The sequence below is a fragment of the Pyrus communis genome, chromosome 3 (assembly GCF_963583255.1).
Source record: "Pyrus communis chromosome 3, drPyrComm1.1, whole genome shotgun sequence".
In the NCBI taxonomy this organism is placed as follows: Eukaryota; Viridiplantae; Streptophyta; class Magnoliopsida; order Rosales; family Rosaceae; genus Pyrus; species Pyrus communis.
The window spans coordinates 16,437,154-16,465,010 of NC_084805.1; the positions used below are offsets into that span (position 1 = coordinate 16,437,154).

Below are 27,857 nucleotides of genomic sequence, written 5' to 3' on the forward strand. Positions count from 1 at the left end.
AGATTTTAACCTTGCCCTGGTGTATCAATGTCCCAAGTTTATGAAATAAAAGAGGAATTTCAAGATGCCACAGAACTTGTAATAAAGTTTTAAAAACTAGAGAAGAATTAAATGGGTTTGTTGAACCTTGTCTTGGACGGACTAGGATTTTCTCCCCTACTCTTTCCATCTCCTTTTCTCACATTTTCTATTTTGTCTTTCTCTTTTTATAAAAAAACTAATATAAGATGTTGACTGTGGATGCAAATTTTCCTCCTTGTTCTTAGACAAAATTGCACCTAGAAACAAATAACACCTTAGGTCAAGGCCAAGAGCTTCACGCACCCACGATGAATGGGGAGGGGGGCTTTGGCCGAAGAACCTCTGATACTAAAATTAGAATTTAGAGAGAAAAAGTGTTTGGAGAATTTTGAGTATTTAGCAAGAGTGTAGACCTAGGTTTTTAGAGAAAATGGGGTAGTATATATAGGGCATGGGGGAGAAGGTGGCCGGCCCTTTGTGGTGTTTTTGAGTGTATTTTGTAGTTAATTGGTAGTTTAATTAGCTATTAATAGATTAATTAGGTAATAAATCTATTAATTAGCTAATTAACATAATTTAAAGGGAATGTTTTGGGGGTTACCTTATGGAGAAGATGGATGAAATAGATTTTGAATAAATACCTATTTTGGGCCTTTTAACTTGATTATGGGATGATTGTCCACTGCTCGCACGTGAGAATTTCGATGCTCCTCAAGGGTAATTTTGTCCTTTCTGCCCAAAAATCCACGTGTCGTCTCTTGATTATTTTTGGCTTCACATTGACATGTCTTAACTGTGACCGTTGAAATAGGAGGGGAGGGAAGGGGAGGAAAAAAAAGAGGGGGAGAGAATCCTACTTCATCTTGGACAAATGATGGCTTGAGACTATTAACTTGGAGTCGGTGCATATAATTTTATTCAAAATCATGCTTTATATCACTACACCCAAATAAATTTTATTAAAATCATGCTTGGGTCGAGAATGGGCTAACCAAAGTTGAAAGCCATAATTCTCGGCTCAATAATGACTCCTCAACCCGATGGGCTTTCAGCCTACAAAAGAACCTCTTTCGCCTAAAGAAGTCACTTCTTTAGCTTCTGGCAAAGTGAAGTGTTGTATAATCCGTTACTCTCAAGAACCACGTTCACCATAAAAACAACGCTCATCTTTTTTGAGTACTTGTGCCCTTACAACTTGATACCAATTCGACACACCTATACTTGCTTTGTAGTGGCCGAACCTGGTGTATTAGATCTTGAATTTGCAATGAACTAAGCAACGCTGTCTTCAAGTTTTAGAATCCAATTACAAGACTCGTTCTTTGCTCAGCCGAAGTCACTCAAGTGCACAAGCTAGTAACACATTCTACACCACCACCGCCATATCTATTATACTCGCCTGGCTGAGCTTGATCACGAGTTGTCACAACCTCATTCACAATATAAACATAATTAGTTCATTTACTCAGCCGATAAACATTCTAATTTTTAGGGCAACACCTATTAAACCCAATACTAGTTTTTAAATTAACTTTTCACGCCCAAATTTTATTCGATGTGTATTCCGACGAGCCGATTTGGACAGTGATGGCCGGATTAGTAGCAATGAAGCCGTCGCTCTCTTCCAGGGCTCCGGTTTCCCCAGCCAGGTCCTTGCGCAGGTACTCTCTATCTGTATATATGTATATTCTTGAATATATGTGTATAATTGTATGTGTATGGATTATATTTGTGCAAATATAGTGGTTGATCGGGATTTGATGCTGGTGGAAATGTGTGCGAAATCAGATTGATTTGAATTTTAAGTCTAATTGTTGGTGAAGTGGTTAATGTGAGCTCGGGATGTCGGAATTTTCTGATCCGAGCTGAGCTTTTTATTTCGTGTTATTATAAATGTGGAATTCATGTTCATTTAGTTGAAACTTAATAGTTTGATGGAAACAAATGGTATAAAATAAGTAGATGAAGGATTTATACTACAGTTAGTGAGGGTTAAGAGAGCTATGTTATCCGGTCGATCTTAGGTGGTAAGAAGACTTCAGAATGGTGATACATGGCATTACAATAATGTAGTAGTGAAAACCTACAGCATAAGACGACTATGGAATAGTTAGGATTGTAGCATATGAGGGATATTTGTTTGGGTCATGATCATATTGACAAGTAGGTTTTTTGAAGCTGTATATTTGTTTGCTGAAGGAATTTCCGTAGAAGATGATAACCGAGGGCATAAGATATTAAATACTGATTAAATGAAAGAATTTTCTCATTATGTTTTGTAACATAAGTTTGGATACCCAACCCACCAGGGTGTTGCTTCAAAAGGCTTTCCCAGGGCAGGTTCAGTGGTTGAGCTTCATCCACAAAACTTGAACATTTCAAACGATTGGGTTCGTGGAGCAACGACCGGGGTTCCCTCGCAAGTTGTAAACAAGGGGATCACTCCATCTGCAATGCAAGATGTACTTGGCCTCGCAACATCAGGACCAACAACTTCCCTACCACCTAGATCACAGGCAGGTTTTGGAATCAGTCCATCAGGACCACCAGCTAAGGATTCCAAACCATTAAATATATCTGGGAATGACTTTGCTCCTGACTCATCTCTTGGAGATGATGTTTTTCTGCAACTCCATCTTAACCAAAGTAAAATTTTCCTCCTAGCAGCGTACCAGTCTTATCAGCCATTGTGCCAGTATCTGCTGGGATCCAGTCTTCAACTAGCCCAAGACACAGGTTGGTGGCCAGCCTCCGCAGGCCCAGTCATTTGAAAACCCAAACCAACAAGTCTCAGCTCACACTAGCCCTTCTGGAGTTTCACTAGGAGCTGGGAACTCTGCTTCTAGTTAGTCCCATATGACATGGCCTAGGATGACTTGAACTGATGTTCAGAATTACACCAATATCTTTGTGAAAGTTTACACAGACTGAGATGGGAAAATCACTGGTGAACAAGCCCGCAACCTATTTATGAAATGGGGACTACCAAGAGGTAGGACAATTTTCTTTGAATTCATCTTTTGGCTTGTGTTTTACAGTTACAGGTGCCATGTGGTTTATTGAAGCTCTTTTCTTTTGTTTGTTTCTCTTCTATGTTAGCTTGTAACTGAACTGGTGCATCTTTGCAAAAGTTGTATTATCCCTATCCTGGAGTTAAAGTTGTTTAATTTTCCTCTTCAGGGTGGTGGCACTGGCCGACTCACAATGTTTAGTTGGTGGCATTTAGCTTGAATTCCTAAACATAAAAGGCTAGATCAAGCATAGTGGGAGATGCTTTGCTGCTGGATGTTCATTCTTTTGCTTGATGTGTTGGTAATTTGATGTAAAAACTTACTTTATGCCATCGATATTTTGTAGATATAAACATTTGTAATTGGGAGTAATTTTTTGCTGGACAATTGACATACAAACATCCATAAATACTATAAAATTGAGTCATGTCTGAATGTGCAGTCTAGATTGATAGAATGCATGACATTCATTGCACTTTTTTTTTAATGTTCACGATCAGTTCTTTAATATTAGCAATTTTAATGATTGGCATTTTACATGTTTTTAACACATGGCATTCATCCCACTTTCTTTTTGATATAGCATTCATTATAATTGTTCAGCTTCTCTTTCTTCAATGGTTCAACCTTTTGACGTGATCCTCTTTTTTTGATGTGATTTTGTTTGTTCCTTGCAGGTAGAAGAACTGGGGAAAGAAATTTTGGATGCTAGGGAGAAAATTGAATATTTCCGAATCAAAGGCAGGAACTTGTGAGTATCTCGTGTTCGTTTCTGACCTTTCTTTCTTGTATGCCGTTTGTTGTGCATATTGAACATTCTACAGTAGTTTTACATTTTTACTTTTGAATATAATTGTTCTACGAGTGATAGATTTTTGGACGTCCTAATCATTTGTTGCTTTTAAATAATCTGCACTTCTTACTAGATTTTGCAGTGTTGTAAGATTTTTTTTTTTTATTTTTATTTTTTTAATTTTTTTAAATTTTGGATTTTTGTAGTCTGAATTGGTATTGATTCTTGAATCCACAAGTACTACTGGGAGAAAGTGCAGATCATCTTTTTTATCATTGTCATGTAGAATTAAATGTGGCTGAGATTGTTTAGGGAAGGAAATGTAAGTTGGGTAATTCAGGCAGGGTACATAAGTAGTTTTGTGGTGATTTAATGGCTTTTCTGACGGTGCAGTATGCCATCAATGCATTTTGTTCTCCACTTTGGCTCCGTATTTTCTCAAAACTACATTTCTTGGCCATATTCTTTGATTGGAAAGATGCTGTTTTTGGATATTCTAGTTTATGTTGAAGGTCCTGTATATAGGAAGAAATTGTATGTTCTTGTAGTTTAATTTTCATAGTTTAGTTGAAGGTCCTTTGCTCAATTTGTGTAAGATAATCCCAACTGAAATTTTCAGGATCCTGTTGATTGCATCCAATTGGATCTTGATGGGCTTGTGAAAACTCTCAATGAGCGCTGCAAGAAGTACGGATTACGCGGAAAGCCTACAACATTAGCTGAGCTACATTGCATTTTATTCGAATTCTATGTAGCGTTTCTTGAGTGCATCATTTTATTTTTCGTTATTGTTCACTGCTGTGGTATTTGTGCTGCATTGCATTTTATTCGAATTCTATGTAGCGTTCCTTGAGTGCATCATTTTATTTTTCGTTATTGTTCACTGCTGTGGTATTTGTGCTACATTGCATTTTGTAATCTGAAATTTTATTTTGTTTTCATAGAGGTTGGCAACCTGGCATCCAAGAAGGAGCTGCTGATTGGGATGTGGATTGGGATAATTTTGAAGACGAATGTAGGCCAAAAATGAGTTTTTATAGATCCAGTATCGTCTCTAAGATAATAAATTTCTGGTAGCACTTAAATTCTTTTTTCCTTTTCACCTTGAGGTAAATGGGGCATATTGCCTGCTGCTTATAGTTGCTTTGTCGTCTGGTGGTGGATTCCCACTATGTTCAGGAGTTTTTACTATTCGATGTGGCTGATTCAGAGGTTTACTTTTCAGGATTCGCTTTTGTCAAGAGCTCACTTTTGATGTGTCAAATGTCTTGGCGCCTCCAAAACAGAAATCATCATCAGTTCAGAAAGAAAAGCTCCCCCAGTTGAGAGTCCAGCTGCTTCTTCTCCTAAAGTTGATGTTAAGTTAGAGAAGCCTTAGTGCGGATGACAAGGTTGTTGAAAATGGAGCAGCATAAGATAAAAATGAAGAGGAGTCAGCAAAATGTGCTCCCAACAGTCCATTTGCCAGCAGTAATGTTGGAAGCCCATCTAGAGAATTTTCAGATTCTAACTATGGGAGGACAACTGGCACAGATGTCTCACCGCGTGATATCGAATCTCAAGGGTATAGTTTAGATCTGCAGTTTTCTACATATTTAAGATCACCCTGATGCCTGCAAAAGTTGTTGAAATTCTAAACTTTCATGTGCAGTGATGATCATGGGGGTGCTGGGTCTGTTTTCTGGCAACAAGGGTTTGGATGAACCAGCATGGGGGACATTTGACACTAATGATGACGTTGACTCGGTGTGGGGTTTCAATGCAGTTAGTACCACCAAGGTAAGCCGATATTGTACATTCAATATTCTTTATAATTTTATGGAACTGAATTCTTTGACCTTGTGTTTATGCTAACCGGATATTGCTCCATGATTGCTGTTAATACCACCAGGTTGTTTGTGGCGGTGATCATGTATCATTTGTTTCAAGAGTAGCCTCAAGTGTCCTAATGCTTGCTGCGTTTAGTTATTAGAGAAGGATCTAAGAATTTTAACAATAATAGTTTCTATCTTCACCAAGTTTCCAGTTCTGATGGTTTCATCATGTAAATCAGTTAGTAGTACGGGTCTTTCGACCAAATATGACGAAACCGAGCTTCCTGATTTTAGTCTTGGTTCACGGTAGATATAAAAAGAAGGGGATGTGGAATTGTTCTTGGTGCAATTAATTTCACATTGAAGGGGACTCTGGTTTTGGCGTTAGGTCTTGGTTAATCAAGACCATTTTTATGTTTACATTGACAACAGAGGGTGCTGTATTGCACATGGAACATTTTGTAGCCGATGGAACGTTTCCAATATCTTGCACCTTTTAAGTAGGCATGGATTCTAGGTTCCACTGAATCCACTTTCTTTTCTAATAGCTTGGTTGCGTAGCACTTTCAAGCTTTTTATTTTTGCGGTTTTATATTTGTTGTTATTACTGGCATGCTGGACTGTGCGATAACTGCTTTTAATCATGTGTGATGTAGGATATGGATCAGGAGAGTAATAAGGATCACTATTTTTCTGGCCCTGGGGAGTTTTGGTCTCAACCCTATCAGGACTGGGCCATCTCAAGGAGGTAGGTTTTCCCAGAAGAGCCGCCCCTTTGCTTTCAATGATTCTGTTCCCAGCACACTAATGTCTGCCTTCAAATCAGGATATTCACCACCAAGGTACAAGGATAGTTCAGAACCTTCATTCGGCACCTTCTCCAGGTTTGATTCTGTGTAGCGTTTCTTGAATGCGTCATTTTATTTTTTGTTATTGTGCACTGCTGTGGTATTTGTGCTACAATGCATTTTGTAATCTGAAATTTTATTTTGTTTTTTATATAGGCTGGCAACCTGGCATCCAAGAAGGAGCTGCTAACTGGGATGAGGATTGGGATAAGTTTGAAGACGAAGGTATATGCCAAAAATGAGTTTTATAGATCCAATATTGGCTCTGAGATGATAAATTTCTGGTAGCACTTAAATTCTTTTCTCCTTTTCACCTTGTGGTAAATGGAGCATAGTGCCTGCTGTTTGTAGTTCCTTTGTCGTCTGGTGGTGGTTTCCCAATCTGTTCAGGAGTTTTAAGTATTCGATGTGACTGTTCAGAAGTTTACTTTTCAGGATTCACTTTTATCAAGGAGCTCACTCTTGATATGTCAAATGTCTTGGTGCCTCCAAAACAGAAATCATCATCAGTTCAGAAAGAAAAAGCTCCTCCAGTTGAGGGTCCAACTGCTTCTTCACCTAAAGTTGATGTTAAGTCAGAAAAGCCTCAAAGTGCGGATGACAAGGTTGCTGAAAATGGAGCAGCATATGATAAAAATGAAGAGGAGTCCGCAAAAAGTGCTCCGAACAGTCCATTTGCCACCAGTACCGTTGGAAGCCCATCTAGAGAATTTTCAGATTCTAACTATGGAAGGACAACAGGCACAGAGGCCTCGCCCCGTGATAAGGAATCTCAAAGGTATAGTTTTAGATCTGTAGTTTTCTAACTACATATTTAAGATCACCATGATACCTGCAAAAATTGTTGAAATTCTGAACTTTGATGTGCAGTGATGATCATGGGGGTGCTGGATCTGTGTTTTCCGGTGACAAAGGTTTCGATAAACCAGCATGGGGGACATTTGACACTAATGATGACGTTGACTCGGTGTGGGGTTTTAATGCAGTTAGTACCACCAAGGTAAGCCGATATTGTACATTCAGTATTCTTTATTATTTTATAGAACTAAATTTTTTGGCCTTGTGTTTATACTGACCGAGTAGTGCTCCATGATTGCTGTTAATGCCACCTATTTGTTTGTGGCTGTGATCATGTATCCTTTGTTTCAAGAGTAGCCTCAAGTGCCCTAATGCTTGCAGCGTTTAGTTATTAGAGAAGGTTCCGTGAATTTTATCAATAATAGTTTCTATCTTCACCAAGTTTCCAGTTCTGATGGTTTCATCATGTAAATCAGTTAGTAGTAGTAGGGGTCTTTCAACCAAATATGACAAAACCGAGTTTCCTGATTTCAGTCTTGGGTCACTGTAGATATAAAAAGAAGGGGATGTGGAATTGTTCTTGGTGCAATTAATTGCACGTTGAAGGGGACTCTGGTTTTGGCATTAGGTCTTGGTTAATCAAGACTCTGTTTATGTTTACATTGACAACAGAAGGTGCTGCATTGCACACGGAACATTTTGTAGCCGATGGAAAGTTTCCATTATTTTGCACCTTTTAAGTAGGCATGGATTCTAGGTTCCAGTGAATCCACTTTCTTTTCTAATGGCTTGTTGGTTACGTAGCACTTTCAAGCTTTCTGTTTTTTGCAGTTTTATATTGGTTGTTATTACTGGCATGCTGGATTGTGCGGTAACTGCTCTTAATCATGTGTGATGTAGGATATGGATCAGGAGAGTAATAAGGATAACTACTTTTCTGGCCCTGGGGAGTTCGGCCTCAACCCTATCAGGACTGGGTCATCACAAGGAGGTAGCTTTTCCCAGAAGAGCCGCCCTTTTGCTTTCGACGATTCTGTTCCCAGCACACCAATGTCTGCCTTCAATTGAGGATATTCACCACCAAGGGACAAGGATAGTTCAGAACCTTCATTCGACACCTTCTCCAAGTTTGATTCGTTTAGAAGCACCCAAGATACTGCATACTTCCCTCAACCAAAAACGCTTGGCAGATTTGATTCTATGCGCAGCAGTAGAGATTTTGATCAGGGTCATGGATTTCCAACATTTGATGACATCCCAGACCCTTTTGGCTCTTCAGCGCCATTTAGGTCGTCACTGGACAGTCAAACACCAAGAGACTCGGACCCTTTTGGATCTTCAGGGTCATTTCGGATGTCATTGGACATTCAAACCCCAAGAAGAGAATCAGATTTTTTCGGGTCTTCAGCAGCGCCATGTAGGACGTCATTTGACAGTTGAACTCCAAGAGGAGACTCGGACGCATTTGGGTCTTCTCCATTTAGGACATCATTCGATAGTCAAACTCCTAGGTGAGACTCGGACCCATTTGGGTCTTCAGGGCATTTCCGGACATCAATGGAGACTCCGAGAAAAGACTCTGATCATTGGAGTGCATTTTAGCCTGTTAGTTGTGCTTCGTTTTGTGTTTTCTGTTCAATCGTCGTTCAAAGCCTTTCTATTGTGGCGTGGTGGGACGGGCCTTGTGTTTTATAATTTGAAATCACTGAGCCTGTAATGTATCTTTTGTATTTCATCCCTTTTTGTGTATGCAGGTTGCCATTTCTTCATTATTTTTTCCTTTATCTTGTTGCGCAACATATATTTCCTCCTTAATTTTGGAATTTTCCTAGTCTTATTGGAGCGAAGATCCCGTAGTTTTTTCGTTTGTTACAAATTGATGATTGTATTATTAAACTTAAGAACTTATTTTGTTGTAATTTCCATTTCCATCTCAAATAAATTTTGTGTTTGCTGATTTTGTTGTTCAGTTCAAAAGAGAACACAAGATTTGGGGTTTTTAGTCCAAATGGGTCATTCATATCTTTTGCTCATTGCAGTTGAGCTATCGAGCTATATTAGTTTTTGTTCTTTTGTTGAATGTTCGATGTCAACTACGTGACTCGTCACTTCAACTTTCACGATGTCAAATTCAACTACGTGACACAGCCGCGGCGTCTACCACCAAGAACTGAAGCTGAAGAACCTCCACCTCGACGAGGACGACAACTTGAAGGTCACATATATAGGAGTCAGTGCTTTCTCAGCACACTTGAAGCAAGGTCTCACCCTTGTCGCGGACCCCTTCGAGCTGGGGGCTTGTTTGCTTTTGGTGGGTTGGTGGATTTTCTGATATTTGAGCTATTTTATAAGTACTTTCAGAGTTAATTGAGCTGATTTTCTGGGCTTAATTGTGTGTTTCTTAATTTTATTTACTTGATTATGGAACTGGGCATGCAGATGAACTTAATTTGCTGGACGAATTAAGCAGGTCGAAGATCTTGCGCATGTGAGGTGGAGAAAAAGCAGGTTTTGACTTCTTTTCTGATTATTATGGCTGGAACTTCGAAAAGAATCATTTATTTTTGCACCGGAGACTTTTTCATAGCTGTTTTTATAAAAAGTTAATGCAATCCCGAACCGGTACTGGGCTGAGGCAACAAAGCCTACATATCCGAAAGGAATAGACAAATTCAAAATGATATGGCATTCAGGCAAAAAGACCCATTCAGCCAAAAAGATCCATTGGCTTCTGACTCATCATCACTTTCATTCAACTCAAACTGATCATAACTTTATTCACTGGCTTCTGAATCAAATAGTTGTGGCTCATCACTTGATTCACTGGCTTCTGAGTTTTGACTCATCATCACTTTCATTTGCTTTATTCTTATAACTTGATCCACTGGCTTCCCAAGTTTCATCTTCTCTTGTTTCTTCTTGTATTTTTGGTTCCCCAGATATGAAGACACGATCGACATCTTCCCATACAACGGGCATATACCACATTTTTTCACCTTCACCTTCAGAGGCCTCATTTGCAAGTTTGTAAACATCAGGGGAGCACATTTCCGCTTCCTCTTCACTTATAACGCTTTCATACCACACGTACACGTGATCTTGTCCGTCGTCACAGCAGTCATTCAATCTCCAGCCGTATCGTCCGACAGAAATTGCAGAATCGAACAGTCCATGGCTTTCACCCAGGGATTTGAAATTGCACCTAGCTTTTATTACAAACTCTTTATCGCAGTTGGAAACACAAGAAACAACAATAGAGAAAGCGACACCCGAAAAACCTGTTCGAAAAAAATCTGGAGGAAGCTTGATATGGACTGAAGATCCCTCACTTTGATAGCTGAAGCTGAACCACTTTGGAATTTCTTTTCCCGGACATACAATGACAAACCAAGGGTTCCCATAAGATTTGTTTGACGAATTAGTTGCCACTCGCAAAATTCTATGTTGTGCTTCATCCATCATGTTGCTCCTTGCATTATGATCCAATTTTTGGCAATTAAAAAAATTACGGTTCCCAAAATATGTGTATTTATCCCAACCTTGTGTGAGTGCTGTCCTTGAACTTGACACCGTCTTCAGCGACGTGCAACCTTTAGCTTCAAGATCACATTGCACTGGGAGCTCTGGTAATGATTGAAGCTTCTCGCACCTGATTAAGCTTAGTCTATGCAACCGAGAAGCTTGTTTGATGCTTGCAGGTATGCTACTAATCAGGCTTCCAGTCAGATCCAAATCTTGCAATGAGGTTGAGCCAACGAGACCATCAGGGATTTCTGATATGCGGGTGCCTAGGAGGTCTAGAATTTCCAAAGATAGCAAATGAACAGAGCTGGACGGCAACTCTTTGAGTTCCCGACAGTAACGAAACCTAAGAGTTTTAAGGTTGGTTAAACAGTAGATACTACTCGGGACAACACTTAGGTTCCTACACGTACCAAGATCTAATGTTTCAAGCCCAATTACATTTCCAATAGACGAAGGAAGCTTTTCAACCGCTGTCCCTTTCAAACTAAGAAAGTTGAGATGTTCCATTGGCTCCAAGATCTCCGGGAAGTTTTCAAGTTCAGAGCACCCATAGATATTGAGTGTCTTGAGAGATTTCAACTTACAAATGTCGGTTGGGAGACTCACAAGTCTCTTGCAACCAACCAATGATAATTCACTTATATCCCTGGGAAGCTTAGAAACCTTGCCAAGAGATGTGCAGCACTATAGATCAAAACAACCAGAGACTTTCAGCTTACACATGTTGCTTGGAAGTTTCCTGAGGTCTCTACAATCTGTTATATCCAAGTAAGAAATTTTTTCGTGAGACCAAACTGATTCAGGCAACTCCTGTATACCGTTGTGATGTAAATCTAAGATTTCAATATTCTCTGGCATCTCTAGAAGATACTTGAGACTCTTGCAATATGCAAGATCAAGATGAGTAAGCTTGTCAAGATGTTGAAAACACCCAGGAATTTCAACCAAACTGGCACAACCACCAAGAATTATGTGCACAATTTCTCGACTCCCAGAGAGATTTGGAACTTCAGTTAGATTTACAAACCACTTCAGATTGATCAATTTTAAGTTCACAAGTCTCTGTAACAAAAGCAAAGAAGAATACAAAGAATTAATAAGGGAGACTTTCTGCACTGCATTTTTATACAAGAACTAAAATAGGCATATATACCTGCTCTTCATTCCATAGCTTTTTAACTCGGCTTCCGGGCATATCAAGCTCAACTAGATTTTCAAGAGAAAAACTTGACGGCAAAGATTTCAAAGGATATCCTTCCCACCTAAGATAACGAAGAGAATTGGGAAGATCTAGAGAAGAGGTTAATTTACAGTAAGCGTCAACCATTCTAGAGTTAACCACAATTAGCATCATTAGGTTAGACATCACTTTGAAGTCTGCACGTTTCCATTTTTGCTCTTCAATCTTATACGAGCGAACCAATATGGCTTGAACAATTGGAGTTCCTTGACAATAAGAGCAAATTTTAAATGTGAATATACATACAACAAAATTCAATCAGTAATTAAATTTTATAGACGAGCTTTTCTTTGGTGTGATATCATCTAAAATTTGTTATTTGTTTTTATTAAAAAAGAAACGAAAGAAATTGAATACGTTTAGCTCTTACCGTGTTATTTTGCAGTACACGATGGACATCCTCATACTTGAACAACCTACTCCGTTGACAAGGATCTTCAATACATTGTTCAAGTATAATTATGCTTCCCATTTCTTGTAGCAGATCATGCATCTCTATTCTTTTCTTTGTTGAATGAATTGATATGAGAGACATATCAATGAGAACTCTAATTCCGCCTGCCACAGAGAATCCACGAATATCGAACATTCGTTTTACCTCGTCCACATCCTTCCCTTTATGAAAACAAGCTATATCCAAAAATATCTCCTTCTCATTTCTTCCCAATCCATCATAACTTTGTCTCAACACTTTATGGATATTTTCATTGGGAAATTCTTTCAGTTTGTTCAATTCATCTTCCCATTCTTCTTTGCTCTTGCAATTTAGGAATGAGGACCCCAGAAGTACGAGAGCTAAAGGAATGCCTCCAGCATAATCCAACCCTTTTCTGCCAACCCCTTATAATCTGTCATAGGAGTACTGTTATTCTTGAAAGCATGCAAACATAAGAGCTGAAGAGCGTCATCTGGTTTTAATCCCTCAACCTCGTAGATCTTATCCTCTTCAACAGTTGGCCTAAACGTCCTCCTATCTCTACTCGTGAAAATGATTCTACTTCCAGTGCCATACTAAAGACGATTGCCAGCTAAATGTTTCATTTGCATTGAATCACTCACATCATCAAAAATAATGAGGACCTTTGTACGACTGAGGCTTTCTCTAACAAAAGTCGATCCTATGGATAGATCTTCTTTCTTTAATATCTCTTTAAGAAGTTTTTTTTCCAAGCGATCTCGTCCATCTGTTTGTTCTGAGTTCTCCCTAACATTTTCAAACCTTTTCAAGAGGATAATTGCACAGACTCTTTGATCTGGAGGGACTCTGTGGAAATTTAAGTATGAAATCTGCCTATGCCTTAGTCACAGGCCGGTTGAGTTGTATATGGACTACGTATTAATATATATATATATATATATATTTTTTTTTTTCTTTTGTTGGGGATTTTGGTTATAGAGGCTGTGTGTGGAACCAGTGATGCAAGGGCGAGATATGATCAGTCGCGCTCAACCTGGAAGCGGGAAAACTCATGCTTTTGGAATTCTCATATTAAATAAAATCCATAAACACAACGCCACCTACGCCCACATGTATGCGATTTATGTTTGATTATATATGGTCGTGGATGGTGGCCTTTTCAATACCACCCATGCAAACACCATTCCAATCATTAATACTTAATAACGATTCAATTTGCTCGATGGACTTTTAATTCCAACCATTCGCAATGCAAGGAATTTAAATTTGATCAAATCAACTCAACTCTTGCAAAGACTCGTTTTCCTCATTTTTTTTTTTTGACGTCCTCCCCTTGTCTTGACTAATTGGGCTTTGTTTGGAAGTTGGCCCAAAGTGACCTAGAATATGCCAGGGTCGGGGCGAGTCGGGTTGTATGACAGAAATGAGCTGCGACAAGTGGCAGAAAATCTTAGTCCACTTTGGAGAATGATGTGGCAACACGGAGCTCATACGCTGACAGACAGAGAGAGTGGGCTTTTAAAAATGGCAATGGCTTAGAGGCTTCCCACCCTGCTGGCAACACCAGGAAACCTCCATCACCAAGACTCCGAAACGCTATCGTTCCAAGCCTCGCTGTCATGATGCCGGAGTTTAGCTCCAGACCATCTCCTTCCTTCGTCATCTTCTTCCACCTCTACCGCCACTCATTCGTCTCCTCCCTTCAACAGGAAAGCTTCCATTTTTATTCACAAATCGCAAAAAAAAAATCCCATATTTTTGTTTACAAACTTGAAAAGAACCCATATTTGTTTTCAAATTTGAAAAGAACTGAATTTTCAATTTTTGATTTGTGTGTGCAGGGACCAATACATGGCGTTTCATGAAATGTACGGCCAGTGCGGGAGCTGGGGCTGTCAATCTTGCTCGGAGGACACCCGTCAGACCCTCCAGCATACTGGTGGTCGGTGCCAGCGAGACTTTGGGGAGGCAGATTGTGAGGAGAGCACTTGATGAGGGACATGATGTTACGTGCTTGGTTAGGCCGAGACCAACCCCTGACGATTTTCTAAGAGATTGGCGTGCTACTGTTGTCAATGTAATTCCAATTTGTTGTGCCTTGGCTCGTTCGTTAGTGCGGAACCGAGATTCAGATTACAATCTCACCAAAATCACACACAGTTGAACAAAATAAAATACAAGAAATAAAGACATAGAGAAATTTACGAGGTTCGGCAAAAAACTGCCTACGTTTCACTAGAATACATTTCACTCTAGCTCTCTTGATTTTCTCTCAACCCATGTTCAACCTTTTCCATGGGAGAGCCGAATGCTCTCCCCCTTGGATGCTCTCTTTCACTCTAGACAAAGGCATAACCAAATGCCTTAATATAAACAAAAGGCCCCGCCTTCTCTCTCTCCTCTTCTCTCTTTCGGCTCATCACACAAGGCCAATTCTTTGCCTTTGTAAAAGCCACAAATCAAGGGCTAGACATCATAATGATGTCCCCTTTTTCTTTGTCCCTTTCTTTAGCCGAAAGTAGCTAGCACTCCACATGGTTGAGATGAAATTGTTGCCAACTCATAATATGAGCCAATCACAACACAATTCACTAACTCTTATAAATTTTAAAGAGCCCATAAAAAAGGTGAGTTTTAATGCCCAACTGTTGAAGCTATCATTGATAAGCAGAACGAGCAGTTCATTCGTTAAATGATCAGTTCGTCCATTAAAGCATATTTTTGTCTAATTTTGGTTTCCTACCTTTTTGTGTATTTATGTTATTCCTTGTTCAAATAAAAAATAGGAATAAATTAGAAAAGGTCTATGGATTGTTCAACATTTAAAAAAATGCTGCGATTCAATTTAGAGATTCGTGTATCCATCTAAGATCATGAAGTTATTTTATATGTTGCAGTAAACATTACCGGACTTGCTAATGTGTCCTGCGTGCATTTTTGGTCTTATCTAACCATTTTCTCCATTTAGGTAGATTGGGAAGGAAAAGTTGCTCTTACACAATGAAGTTATTTTATTTGTTTTCTATTCCATCCACAACTGTGACAAGCATCCCGAAGTTCCACTTATGGAGATCAAGTATTGCACTGAAAAGTTTCTCCAGGATTCATGCATAAATTAAATCACGTCATAATTCGTTTATGTGGATTCATGGAAGTAGGTTTCACATAAACTTACTCTCTTACTATCTTGTTACTGGCATATCCAGATTTGTGCTTCACTGTCAGCTTGATGTTTCAAATTAATTTCCGTATCTTCTTATTGTTCTTATTCTCATGTAGCACTCCTCCAACCCCCATTCACCTTCTTTATCAGAACAACAATTAAACCAGATAGAGTTATAAGAAGTTGCATGTTTAAAAATCATTCAAAACACAGGCATGCATCTAAGCACACACACCCTGAAAAGGTATGCATATGCGTGGAGAATGATCATATGTTCGGAAACAAATCTTTCCAAGGACATGATTTCATAGAACAATCAATAATTATGTATGCTAGTTATCCTTCTGTCATTACAGTTTCTTGTGTTTCGTTGTGAGAGGAATATCTATTTTGATGTTAGTATTGCAGTGCCTATATTAGAAGAGAAATCAGTATGGGGAACAGATGGCCCCACAAGAATTGCATACATGGACACCCAGTTTAATCATGCATTGACCGTTTCCCTGGTTGATGTTAGAAATACCTTCTTTTTGTTTACCTCTCGTTATGGTATCTGAACACTTTTTATTTTTGGTATTAGTATGTAGCTCCTCCGACCCTTATAGGTTTAAGAAATGAGAAAGTCAGTGGGAAGCTTCTCACATTTGCTGGCCCCCGCGCTTGGACAACCCAAGAGGTGAGCGAGGATGTTTACCACCAGAGGCCCTTCATTGTCCTTTCTTCCTCTAATTTTTATACTCTGCAACTGAGCTTAAGGCCAGCTCCTACTGTGCCTCACCCTCATTATAACCAAGGTCTGGGGTTTTTAAAAGTGCCTTTTGCTTTCAGGTAATAACATTGTGTGAAAGGTTTGCGGGGCAAGAGGCAAATATAACAAGAGTCCCAGTTTCTATCTTGAGAGTAACCCGTCAGCTAACAAGGCTTTTTGAGTGCACAAATGATGTTGCTGATAGATTGGCATTTTCAGAGGTAACTTCTTAAAATGAAAGATGTGAATCTGATAAAAGAAAGTCGTATTTCAGAATGTTTTATTTGCACTCATTTTTACTTTCTTTTCGTTCGTATGTTTATGAGGAAATTAGAAACAAGCTCAAAGGCCTTGCACTTTTTTCTTTTCTCGATGTCGTTGATTCTATATCAAATTTTGTCAAAATAGTTATCAATGACAAAGAAGGTCAAGTAATTTTCTCAATATCGTTGAATTTTTTTTCCGTAAATGTTGCTTATTATTTTCTTCAACAGGAGTTCCAATGAATTTTATCTTTGTTGTATCTATTTGTCAATGATTTTAGTTGTTTTCTCTTTTGACAAAATTTTCACAAATTTTGTTATGGGCTTCGATTTTTGAATCGACCGAATTCTTTGGTTTGTATAGCAATCTTAATTGATAGGTGATCTATTATGACGCAGGTATTAATTATATTTGTAGAACTCAATGAATACTTTATATTTCTTCAACAAGGACTGCATGTTGGTATGAAATTTCTCATCTCTTACTCCTCCCTTAATTAGGATGTAAATAGATTTTGAGATAGATGTAGATAATTTTAATATATTTCACACGTTTAACATAGAATTGTGGTTGAATACTGGATGAACTACTCAAATTTTTTATCTTTAAATTATTTTTTAAAGATCAGTTCAGGAGAGCCCTAAACCAACAACAGATTAATCCCTTCGACTTGCATCTGGCTCATCACTTCCACTTGCTTGCTCAGACTCATCTCTTCCACTTGCTTCCTCTAGACTAGTCGTCTTCTTTTGCTTCCTCGTCGCCCACTTTCTCCCTCACAGTCATATCTTCCACTTGCTTCCTCAGATTCATTGCTTCCACTGGCTTCAGGATCACCACCCCACTTTCTCCCTCAGAGTCATCGCTTCCACTTGCTTCCTCAGATTCATTGCTTCCACTGGCTTCAGGATTACCACTCCCACTTGCTGCATGCTCATCTTGTTCTTGTTGCGACATGACATGACATTTTAATTTCTCAGCATCTTCGGCATACAATAGGCACATCCCACACTTTTCCGCCACCGTATCGAAGTGAACAGAGACCTCAGTGACGCGGTCGTAAAAAGCAGAGGACCATTTTGTTCTCTCTTCATATTCAAGGTCTTTATAGAATACGAACACATGCTGTGTATCTGCGAAATCAGCCGATCCTTTATCAAATCCGTAATAACACTTGATTTCATGACTTTCCCCCTCTCCAGTTTTGAAATTGTACTTGCATTCAAACCAGTCATATGGGCAAAAGTCACTGGAGTGAACAAAAGAGAGAGCGAATCCCAAGAAACCTTCACGAAACCAATTTGCAGGAAGCCTGACATTTATTGAAGTCCCCTCATTTTGATGTAGGAACCAATTTGGAATTTTATCTCCCGAACATAGAATGGAAACTGAGGGCCCAGAGTGCATAACAGAAAGAGAGAGATGTTCCTGCAACATTGATTGACATCTTGTTACTTAACAGAAAGAGAGAGATGCATAATCTTCCTCTTTAAACTTTTCCTGCAACATTGATTGACATCATGTTACTTGAGAGAGAGAGAGAGAGAGAGAGAGAGACATACATCACCTTCCTTGGACAAACAATAGCAACCTTCATTTGCTTCGATTAAATTTGAAGATGCAGGTGAGAAACATACGAAATCTTCTTTCTCTTTTTTTAACTTTGAAGACGCAGTTGCTACTCGCATGATTCTAAGCTGTGAATCAGCCATTATGCTGCTCCTTGCATCATAACCCAAGCTTGGACAATCCAAAAAAGTATGTTCCTCGTGTAGCAATTCATATCTATTCCAACATCGTGTAATTGTAGTCCTTGAACTCAATACTGTCTTCAGTGACTCGCAGCCATCTGCATGAAGGCGATGTACCATTGGGAGCTCTGGTAAAGATCGAAGGCTCATGCACCAGGATAAGCACAGCCTAGACAGCTGAGAAACTTGTTTAATGCTTGAGGGTATGCTCCGAATTTTGGTTTCTCCCAGATCAAGAACCCGTAATGAGGTTGAGCAAATGACACCCTCAGGGATTTCTAAGATACCGCTGCCATGGAGGTTTAGTACTTCAAGTGAGAGAAAACCAACTGAGCCAGTCGGCTCACAAAACTTTTGAAGTTTCTGACAGTAACTAAAGCTGAGCGTTTTTATATTTGTTAATTCGTAGATGCTACTTGGGACAACTTCAAGTTCAGAGCAACAAGAGAGATCAAGTTCCTCAAGAGATTTCAACTCACAAATTCTGGGTGGGAGAGTCGCAATATTCATGGAATTCCTCAGTTTAAGTTTGGTGAGACAAAGGAGACACCTCATTGATGATGTGGGCAATACTTGTATTCTTGTGTGAGACAAATCTAATTCACCAATACCCCCGGGAAGCTCCCAAAACTTTTCAAGAGAGGTGCAGCCATTTAGACTAAAAGCACCAGAGACTTTCAGCTTGCAAGTGTTGCTTGGAAGTTCCTTGAGTTTTTCACAATGGGTAATATCCAAGGAAGAAATTCTTTCATGAGACCAAACTGATGACGGCAACTCCTTTATGCCAGTGTAGCTTAAACTTAAGAATTTAATATTGTCTGGCATCTCTGGAAGGTACTCGAGACTCTTGCACCATGAAAGATTAAGATGAGTAAGTTTGTCAATATTTTTAAAATGCTGAGGAATTTCAACCAAACTTTCACATCTAGAAAGATCCATGCCCACAATATTGTCTGGCATCTCTGGAAGGTACTCGAGACTCTTGCACCGTGAAAGATTAAGATGAGTAAGTTTGTCAAGATTTTTAAAATGCTGAGGAATTTCAACCAAACTTTCACATCTAGAAAGATCCATGCCCTCAATATTGTCTGGCATCTCTGGAAGGTACTCGAGACTCTTGCACTGTGAAAGATTAAGATGAGTAAGTTTGTCAAGATTTTTAAAATGCTGAGGAATTTCAACCAAACTTTCACATCCAGAAAGATACATGTCCTCAATATTGTCTGGCATCTCTGGAAGGTACTCGAGACTCTTGCACCGTGAAAGATTAAGATGAGTAAGTTTGTCAAGATTTTTAAAATGCTGAGAAATTTCAACCAAACTTTCACATCCAGAAAGATCCATGTGCTCGATATTTGGACTCCCCAAGAGATTTGGAAGTGCAGTTAGACGTGTGCATTCACTAAGGTTGATCACTTTTAAGTTCTTAGGATTCTGTAACAAATCAAAGAGAAAAGGTAAGAATTAACAACTTAGTCTGAATAAGTTTCTGCACTACATCTTACGCAAAAAAATAAAAACTATAACAAGCACATATACCTGGCCTCCATCCCAAAGTTGCGTGACATCGCTGAAGCGAATGTGAAGCTCAACAAGATTTTCAGCAGAAAATTCTGGGGGCAAAGATTTCAAAGGATATCCCACCCAGTTAAGATAACGAAGAGAATTGGGAAGAAAGAGAGTTTTAAGGTTTAATGTTTTGCTCCTCCAAAAACGAGCTTTGAGCAATCTCATATTATACATCTTTTTGAAGTCTGCACGATCCAAGTTTTGCTCTCCAATCCTTGAATACTCGGGAAAGATTATGGCTTGAACGTTTTCAGTTCCCTGACAACCAACAGCAAAGTACAAATGGGAACACACTAACACACAACAAAATTTAATCTAAACTACATTTGTAGGAATATGACTTATTTTTTGTAAATGAGTTCTCTCTAGCTGTCTTCTCATAGCAAGTACACAGTATTTTATCGATCTATTTCTTTTCTTTATTGTTTAAAATAATTGTGAATCCACTTGCAGCTCTTACCGTGTTATTTTTCAATACATGATAGATATCCTCATCAATGAACAACCTACTACGTCTTCCGGGCTCTTCAATACATTGTTCGCGAACAATTGACCAACCCATTTCTTGTACCAAATCATGCATATCTATGGTTTTCCATTTCGAAGCAATCGATATGAGAGACCTATCACGGAGAACTCTAATTCCATCTGCCGCACATGAACCACCATGCCGTTGGCGAAAGTCTACCATCTTTATTACATCCTCACGAGGTTTCCCTTTATAAAAGCATGCTATATCAAGAAATACCTCCTGCGCATATCTTGGTAATCTATTATAGCTTACTCTCAACGTATTTTGAATTTTTTCATTGGGATAATTTCTCAGTGTGCTCCATGCTTCTTCCCACTCGTCTTTGCTCTCACATTCAAAGAATAAGGAACCCAAAACTTCAAGAGCCAGTGGAATGCCTCGAACATATTTTACCACCCTTGCCGACAACTCTGTATAATCTTCTCTGGGAGAGTTACCCTTGAAAGCATGAAATTGAAAGAGCCGAAGAGCGTCATCAGTTTTTATTTTCTGAACCTGATATATATATTTTTCATCACTAACAGCTTTCTTGAGTACGCTCCGTTCTCTACTTGTTACGATGATTCTACTTCCATCTTCGTAGTGTCCAACTAGATCTTTTATTTGCATCCAGTCACTAACATCATCAAAAACAATGAGAACCTTTGTACGGCTGAGCCTTTCTTTAACATTCTTCCCATTTATGGAGAGATTTTTTTCCTTCAAGATCTCTCTAAAAAGTGTTTTTTGCAATTGATCGACTCCGTCTGTTTGCTCTGCCTTCTCCCTAACATTGTTAAGAAGACAAGAAGCTTCGAACTTAGAAGAGAGTTTGTTGAACACAGCCTTAGCAAGGGTGGTCTTTCCAATACCACCCATACCCCAAATGCCTACGGTGCAAACACCTTTCCAATCATCAGTCCTTAATAACGATTCAACTTGCTCGATGCGGCTTTCAATTCCAACCATGTCCTTTAAATCACGTAAGGTTTCACGTTTCAATTTCGTTGAAATATCTTCCACAACGTTCTTGATGAAATCAGCCTCCGTCCTGCAAAATAGGATTACAAATGATAAGCGATATATAGTAAGTAATGCTTTAACTAGTCTAGTAAACCCAGTTCAAAGACACTGTTCATTTCCTTTGTATTTTTTATTTTTGCATAGTAGAATTACTAATATGCCCTTTGGCCCAGCTGTTGTCAAATTTTCCCACATGTTGGTCATCTGAGGTTGCTTTCCTCAGGTGTCGCTCCCTCTCTTTGACATCATTGTTCCTCTTTGCGATTAGGAGAATAAGGAATTAGGACGAGTAGAAGCCGATTTAGTAGCAGCAGCAAAACTATAGAGCAAGATTTGTTCATGAAGGAAAGAGATTTAGTCCCTCTGTATGCGAACAAGGTAAAACCCACCACTCCACCCTACTCAATCTCAAAGTTTCATGGATTTGAGCTAATTCGCACACCCATTTGTTTGCTTAGCGAGAAAGTTCGCATGAATTACAAGTTCTGCTTCAGCTGGGATAAGCTGTGTATTGTGTTTATACGAGTATATAAGGCAACGATGACCTTTATTCTTATTATTATTATTATTATTATTATGTGCTGAATGTTTATCAACATTCACGTTACTTATCAGCGTTCACGTTACTTAGTAAGGAAATGGTCAAGGCTGAGGACCAAAAGGCATTGTCTGTTGGCATAATTGGTGTCCCGAATGCCGGAAAGTCTGCACTCACTAATTATATGGTTTGTTGTTTTCGATTTTGTGGTTTAAAGGTGTTTAATTTGACCCTTATTTTTTACTTTTTTTTAATTTTTTTAATGAATGTTGAATATGGTGTTGGTTTAGCTAATGATTATATTGAGTGTAGTTTATGGTTTTATGGTTATGGTATTAAGTATTAAGTAGTTTTTTCATTTGAATAACAGTTTGCTTGGTGATGTGGTGATTCATTTTCGAAAAAAGATGTTTTTGTGATGGGGTTTTCGGTAAGGTACACACACGTTAGTATAGTGAAGTATTGGAGGGAAAGATATGGGGTAAACTTTCATGTTGTGTAAGTTTGGTGAATTGGTCATGGTTTAGAATTTTATGTCAAATATGGTTAATTTGTGTTTCTCAGTGTTATATTTGTATTGATTATGAATAAGGTTCAATTTACCTAATAAAAATTTGAAGTCTATGTAATGAATATCCTTTCCTATAAACAATAAAAATAAAAATTTGAAAAGAAATAATCACAAGTAGAAATTGATGCAAGTTACAAAGTTAGTTACCCTTTTTTGTTTGAATAATCAAACCCAGATAAACCGGTTGCTTTCACCAAAGCAGCTTTCCACTCGATCACCTTATCCATACGGTCCTTGAAACGATTTTCAAGTTCAGCAAATGCATCTGCATAACTCCCCTCTTGTTTTCGCACTTCTGATGGACTGATGTAAAAAATGGGTACAACCATCTGGCCATTTTCCTTTTTGCATTTGAGTATATGCACGAGTTCAATCAAGCACCATGTGGAAGACGCATACTTTTTGGAGAAAATGATCACCGAAGGCCTTGATTTCTCTATTGCATCTCCTAGGGCGGGTCCAATTTTGTCTCCTCTCTCCAGCCTGCAGTCCATGTAGGTTTCGATTTTCTTGCCACGCAAGGCAGCATGAAGATGGCTGGTAAAAGTAAGACGGGTGTCCTCACCTCTGAAACTAATAAACACATCATACTTTTCTCGAAGAGGGGATATCAACATCATCATCGTTATCATCAACAGCAGCATCAGCAGCACCAGAAGAAGAAGTCGAGGAAGAAAATGTCAATGATCTGCAGCACATGTACAACAGAGTCCCGATGGCGATGACGACGATGTTGAAAACTTGAATGAACCCAATCAAATCCATCTCTCTATCTGTTAGAGAAGAGACTGAAGCGATCGAAGCGAGAGTATTTGATTACACAGAACAGAAAGAGAATCTGAACTATTCTTGCATTTGAGACTAGATCAGATTTTAGTACAGAAAAATTGAAATTACAAACACACCAGCTGAGGACAAAAACTAAAAATTTGAAGAGAGAGACTAGTCACCTAACAAGTGTTTCAATAAAATATAGAGACAAGGATTAGTCACCTAAATTTTTTTTGATAATGCAACTATTAAAAGAAAATTTTGTCCGCAGAACTCTGTAAGGCATCTTTCAATAAAATATAGACGATCGAGGAAATTATCAAAAAAGATTAGACCAAAAAGAAACCATAAAAAATAAAAAGACGAAATTGCTCATCAGCACATTCGGCGTAGAAATTGTGTGCATTCAAACAGAAGAAAAGTGAAAGAACAAAAAGTAGAGAATGAACCCCACCACCTCCTCCTCCTGATGCGAGGAAGTTTCCTAGTTCTTACTGAGCATGTGCACAAAGTTACAAACACTCCAGAGAGGACAAAAATTAAATTAGAATTAGTCAACCAAAAAATATTTGATAATGCTACTACTTAAAATTTTTCTTTTAAATCTTCACCCAAAAAAAAAGAAAAAAAAAATCTTTTAAATATGCTTAATTAAAAGACAGTTTTGTCCGAAGCACACTTGCAAAGGCATCTTTTAATAAAATATACGTACAAACAACTATCCAGGAAAATCATCAGAGATTAGACAAAAAAAAAGACGAAATCGCTGAAGCACCTTCGGCGCAGAAACAAGACAAGTTTTATAATTTTCGTGAAAGGGTCAACTCTGAAATCCGACATCATAATCCATAAGCTTTAAATTTATAGATCTTTTAGACATATTGCAAACAAATTGTTATGACCAATTGGAAAACAAACAGCTGCAAACAAATTGGGAAAAAGGAAAAAATTAACAAAGATGCAACACACATATTAAAACAACACATATAACATTATATGCAAACAAACTACTAAAATTAAAATTTCAATTTGAGTATAATAAAACCTAAACAGAATATGAAACTTTCTTCTAATTGTAAAAAGTAAAATTAAACCAGATGGTAAATTTGAACTCAATAATTTTTGAAGTTTTACCTTTCGTGTAGAGAATCCTGCAACGCAAACAAAACTAACTTAATGTTAAATAATGCCACGTTCTCAAACCCTGTGAAAAACCAACATAAATATTATTGAACAATAAATTTATTAAACTGTGAAGTAACGAAATTGTTAACCACCACCAAAGATGTTTTAACCTATAAAAGAAAAGAAAAAAAAGTTGAACCACACTACAAAAGAAATAAACGGAAATACAAATTTAACACGGAATGACATTTGATATACCAAAAGATTTTAAAGAATGATACAAATACCAAGACACATTTATATATATGTATAAACAATTATCAATATAATTAAAAAAAATTTGTAAATTCTAAATTTGACATTACTTGTCAGCTAACCCTCTTTTTTTGCTTGCCAATTTCAGCAAAGGCACTTTGTAGCTTATATAAATTGTTGTGGCACTAATGTGCAATAGAAAACGTAGTCATAAATAAGATGTACAAAACAATAACACTATAACAATATTTTTTTTCATTCAAAGAATTGGCATATATATATAGGGAAGTGTTATTGGCACTTCAAAAATCTCATTCTACACTTCTCACAAGTGTATTTTTCTTTCCTCATATAGAAAGTTTGGAGTGTAGAATGAGATTTTTGGAATGCTAATAACAATTCTCTATATATATATAAACATTTATCAAAATGATTAATAGAAATTTGTAAATTCCAAACTTAACGCTACTTAGTAGCCGGACTCACCTTTTTTTTTTTTTTTTTTTTCAATCTCAGCAAGAGCACTCTGTAGCTATATAAATTGCTCTGACAATGATCTGCAATAGAAAATACAGTTACAAATTAGATACACAAAGGACCAGTATTACAATGATTTTTTTTTTTTCATTCAAAGCACTAATAACTGAGAAAACTCTATTTCTAAGAAACATTTTAAAAAAAATTACAAAGTTCACTCACTTTAAAATGAGAAATCACTATCTAGGTACATAATTTTTCTTCCTCTTTATTCTTAAGCTCTGTTTCTAAGAAAGATTAAAAAAAAAAATTACAAAACGCACACGCTTTAAACTAAGAAATCTCTATCCAGGCACATAATTTATCTTCCTCTTTATTTTTCCCCTTTCTTTTAACCAAATAATTTTTTTTAATATAACTAAATATAAATCCCAAATCGTAATCATCATGCGGACTTCACTCAGCTACCTAAATGACTATTTTCCTAAGTACACACACATATACATGTAAATACCTGGGCATTCTTATACAGAAATTTCATTCGTAAAACACACTCCATTTTTAATCCAACACAATATACGCCTTAAATTATAATCTGAATGTAGCTGAACCTTATGATGTAATTAAAAAATAAATGCAAAGAGAAAACGTTATCTACATCATCATTTGACTTTGTAACCATAATAGACAAACTTGCCTTACAACAATGAGTGCCTATACTGTTATCTACATCATCCTTGACTTTGTAACCACAATTTAAGCATTCATAGTCATGGCTACATTGTAGCCCTAGCTAAGGAAAATTGAATTATGATACATATGCATCGAAAAAGCCATCAAAATTGCCTAAATTCGCTATTTTTTATTACCAGAGCTCAAGAATACTGAATTCCACAAAACCCCAGCATTAGTAAACACTAAGCCCTGAAACAAAACTCAAAAGCAACAAGAAATGAACCCAAATTAGACCAATAAACACTCAAAAGCTTTACAATATTTTAGCTTTAATTAACCCCAAATTTGAAAACAAATTATGGAAACAACACAGGAAGCAAAACCCAATTCATCATCTCTCTACCAAAAGATGCAGAAACAGGTGTACCAAGCAGCAATTTAACTAATGAAAACAAGCATATTCAATATTCACAAATTACAAACTACAACAAACACATATCAAGCTCAAAAAACTGACTTGATCCAATTGACTTGACCCAAGTCTCCCTAAACAGACAAAATTCCAGCTAAAAGTTCAAAGCTCTGGGAAAATTTCAAAATACTCACCGGAGATAATTCCCTTGCAGAAAACACAGATGAATCAAAGATCCCGGAGAAGGGTTCTTGAATCCACAGCGAAGCTTCCTTCTTTTTCCACAAAGACAAAGACTTTCCCGGTCAACAAAAAAACAAGTGCAGCATACGATTTATATAAAAATACTTGCCCAATAATTTTTTTCTGGGAAAATTGTAAAAAGGTGTGTGAATGGAGATGGATTTTTTTTCCATAAAGACAAAGACTTTCGCGGTCAACAAAAAAAGTGCAACACACGATTTATATAAAAATACTTGCGCAATAATTTTTTCCGAGAAATTTGTAAAAAGGTATGTGAATGTAGATGGATTTTTGCAGGAAAAAACGTTTGGCTGGGATTGCAGAAGAAAAGAGAGGAAAAGAGAGAGGACCGACGGGTCGAAGAAGGCCGGCCATTTTTGTCCAAATTAGCGACGACCTGAGGACTGCAATTTAGTGCTATTGGCTCAATAGACTCTTGACCTTGAGGGAGTGCTTGACTGGCTTTTTATTGGTTTCTTTTTCCATGGATTTGGATTCTCTCCTCTCCTCAGCTAATGGAAAGGTTTCTGTTCAATTTTTATCCAATGGTTACAAGTAAAAGTTTATTTAAAGTTATAATGATTGTAACCGTTGGATAAAAATTTAACGGTCCATGATGATTGATCAGGAAGATCCTCTCCATTAGCTTTGGAGAGGATCCAAATCCTTTTTCCACGAGATGGGAAAGTTTTTTTAATATTTTTATTGTTAAAAGTGTGTTTCTATTGAGATATGGATCTAATAGAGAGGATCCTTCTGACTTATCATCGTGGACCGTTGGATTTTTGTCCAACGGTTATAATTATTATAACTTTAAAGAGATTCCCTATTTGTAACCATTGGATAAAAATCGAACGGTCCACGATGATGGGTCAGGAGATCAGGAGGGGATCCAAATTATATTATATTATATTATATTATATTACATTATATTATATCATATATGCTAAAACCCGTAGGGGTTGTTTACTGTGGATGACCAGTGTCCGGACGAAACTGCCCTCGCTTCTCTGTTTTCTTTCCGTTTGTGTCCCTGTTTTCCACGAGGCGCTCATCTTATTCTCTCGACTTCGAGAGTCATCTTGAGTTAGGGTTTTGTTCCTTCGTTGCTTTTCTTGATTTCGGCTTTTGCTCTTTTCGTTTTGGCTGTTCTTTCTTCCAATCCTCTGTTTCCTGTGATAACCGTGCTTTCTTTCGCGGAAAGGGTTGCTGATTTTCGTGGTTTAAGGGATTTTCTCTCTTTCACTTTCTCCGTTTTGCTGAAAAACCACCCAACCAATAAACGCTTTCGGT

At 37.8% G+C, this 27,857-nt stretch overlaps 2 protein-coding genes, 1 long non-coding RNA gene and 3 pseudogenes across 4 annotated transcripts; 3 read left to right on the plus strand and 3 right to left on the minus strand.

Annotated features, from left to right (window-relative positions):
* Positions 1-1,608: 1,608 nt before the first annotated feature.
* LOC137728295 (uncharacterized) lies at positions 1,609-5,192 on the plus strand (annotated as a pseudogene).
* On the plus strand, positions 4,789-6,492 carry LOC137728954 (uncharacterized). 2 transcript variants are annotated; one of them, XM_068467767.1, is made up of 4 exons: positions 4,789-4,934; positions 5,051-5,389; positions 5,477-5,604; positions 6,296-6,492. In XM_068467767.1, exons 2-4 carry the CDS (start codon positions 5,209-5,211, stop codon positions 6,389-6,391), a joined length of 405 nt encoding a protein of 134 aa, XP_068323868.1. In that variant the 5' UTR covers positions 4,789-4,934; positions 5,051-5,208; the 3' UTR covers positions 6,392-6,492. The 2 variants fall into 2 exon arrangements, with proteins under 2 accessions (XP_068323868.1, XP_068323869.1); XM_068467768.1 differs by lacking the exon at positions 4,789-4,934 and having other exon boundaries at positions 5,029-5,389.
* A 327-nt stretch (positions 6,493-6,819) lies between these two features.
* LOC137728953 (uncharacterized) lies at positions 6,820-9,132 on the plus strand. The gene is made up of 3 exons (XM_068467766.1): positions 6,820-7,265; positions 7,358-7,487; positions 8,186-9,132. The coding sequence occupies exons 1-3, from the start codon at positions 6,955-6,957 to the stop codon at positions 8,351-8,353; spliced, it is 609 nt and encodes a 202-aa protein (XP_068323867.1). The 5' UTR covers positions 6,820-6,954; the 3' UTR covers positions 8,354-9,132.
* A 927-nt stretch (positions 9,133-10,059) lies between these two features.
* LOC137728297 (disease resistance-like protein DSC1) lies at positions 10,060-14,131 on the minus strand (annotated as a pseudogene).
* Positions 14,132-17,139: 3,008 nt separating this feature from the next.
* Positions 17,140-25,024, minus strand: LOC137727592 (TMV resistance protein N-like; annotated as a pseudogene).
* A 145-nt stretch (positions 25,025-25,169) lies between these two features.
* LOC137727595 (uncharacterized) lies at positions 25,170-26,724 on the minus strand. The gene is made up of 3 exons (XR_011067825.1): positions 26,516-26,724; positions 26,104-26,158; positions 25,170-25,314 (listed from the first exon to the last, which is right to left on the minus strand). It is a non-coding gene; the product is annotated as an uncharacterized lncRNA (long non-coding RNA).
* Between the last annotated feature and the right edge of the window lie 1,133 nt (positions 26,725-27,857).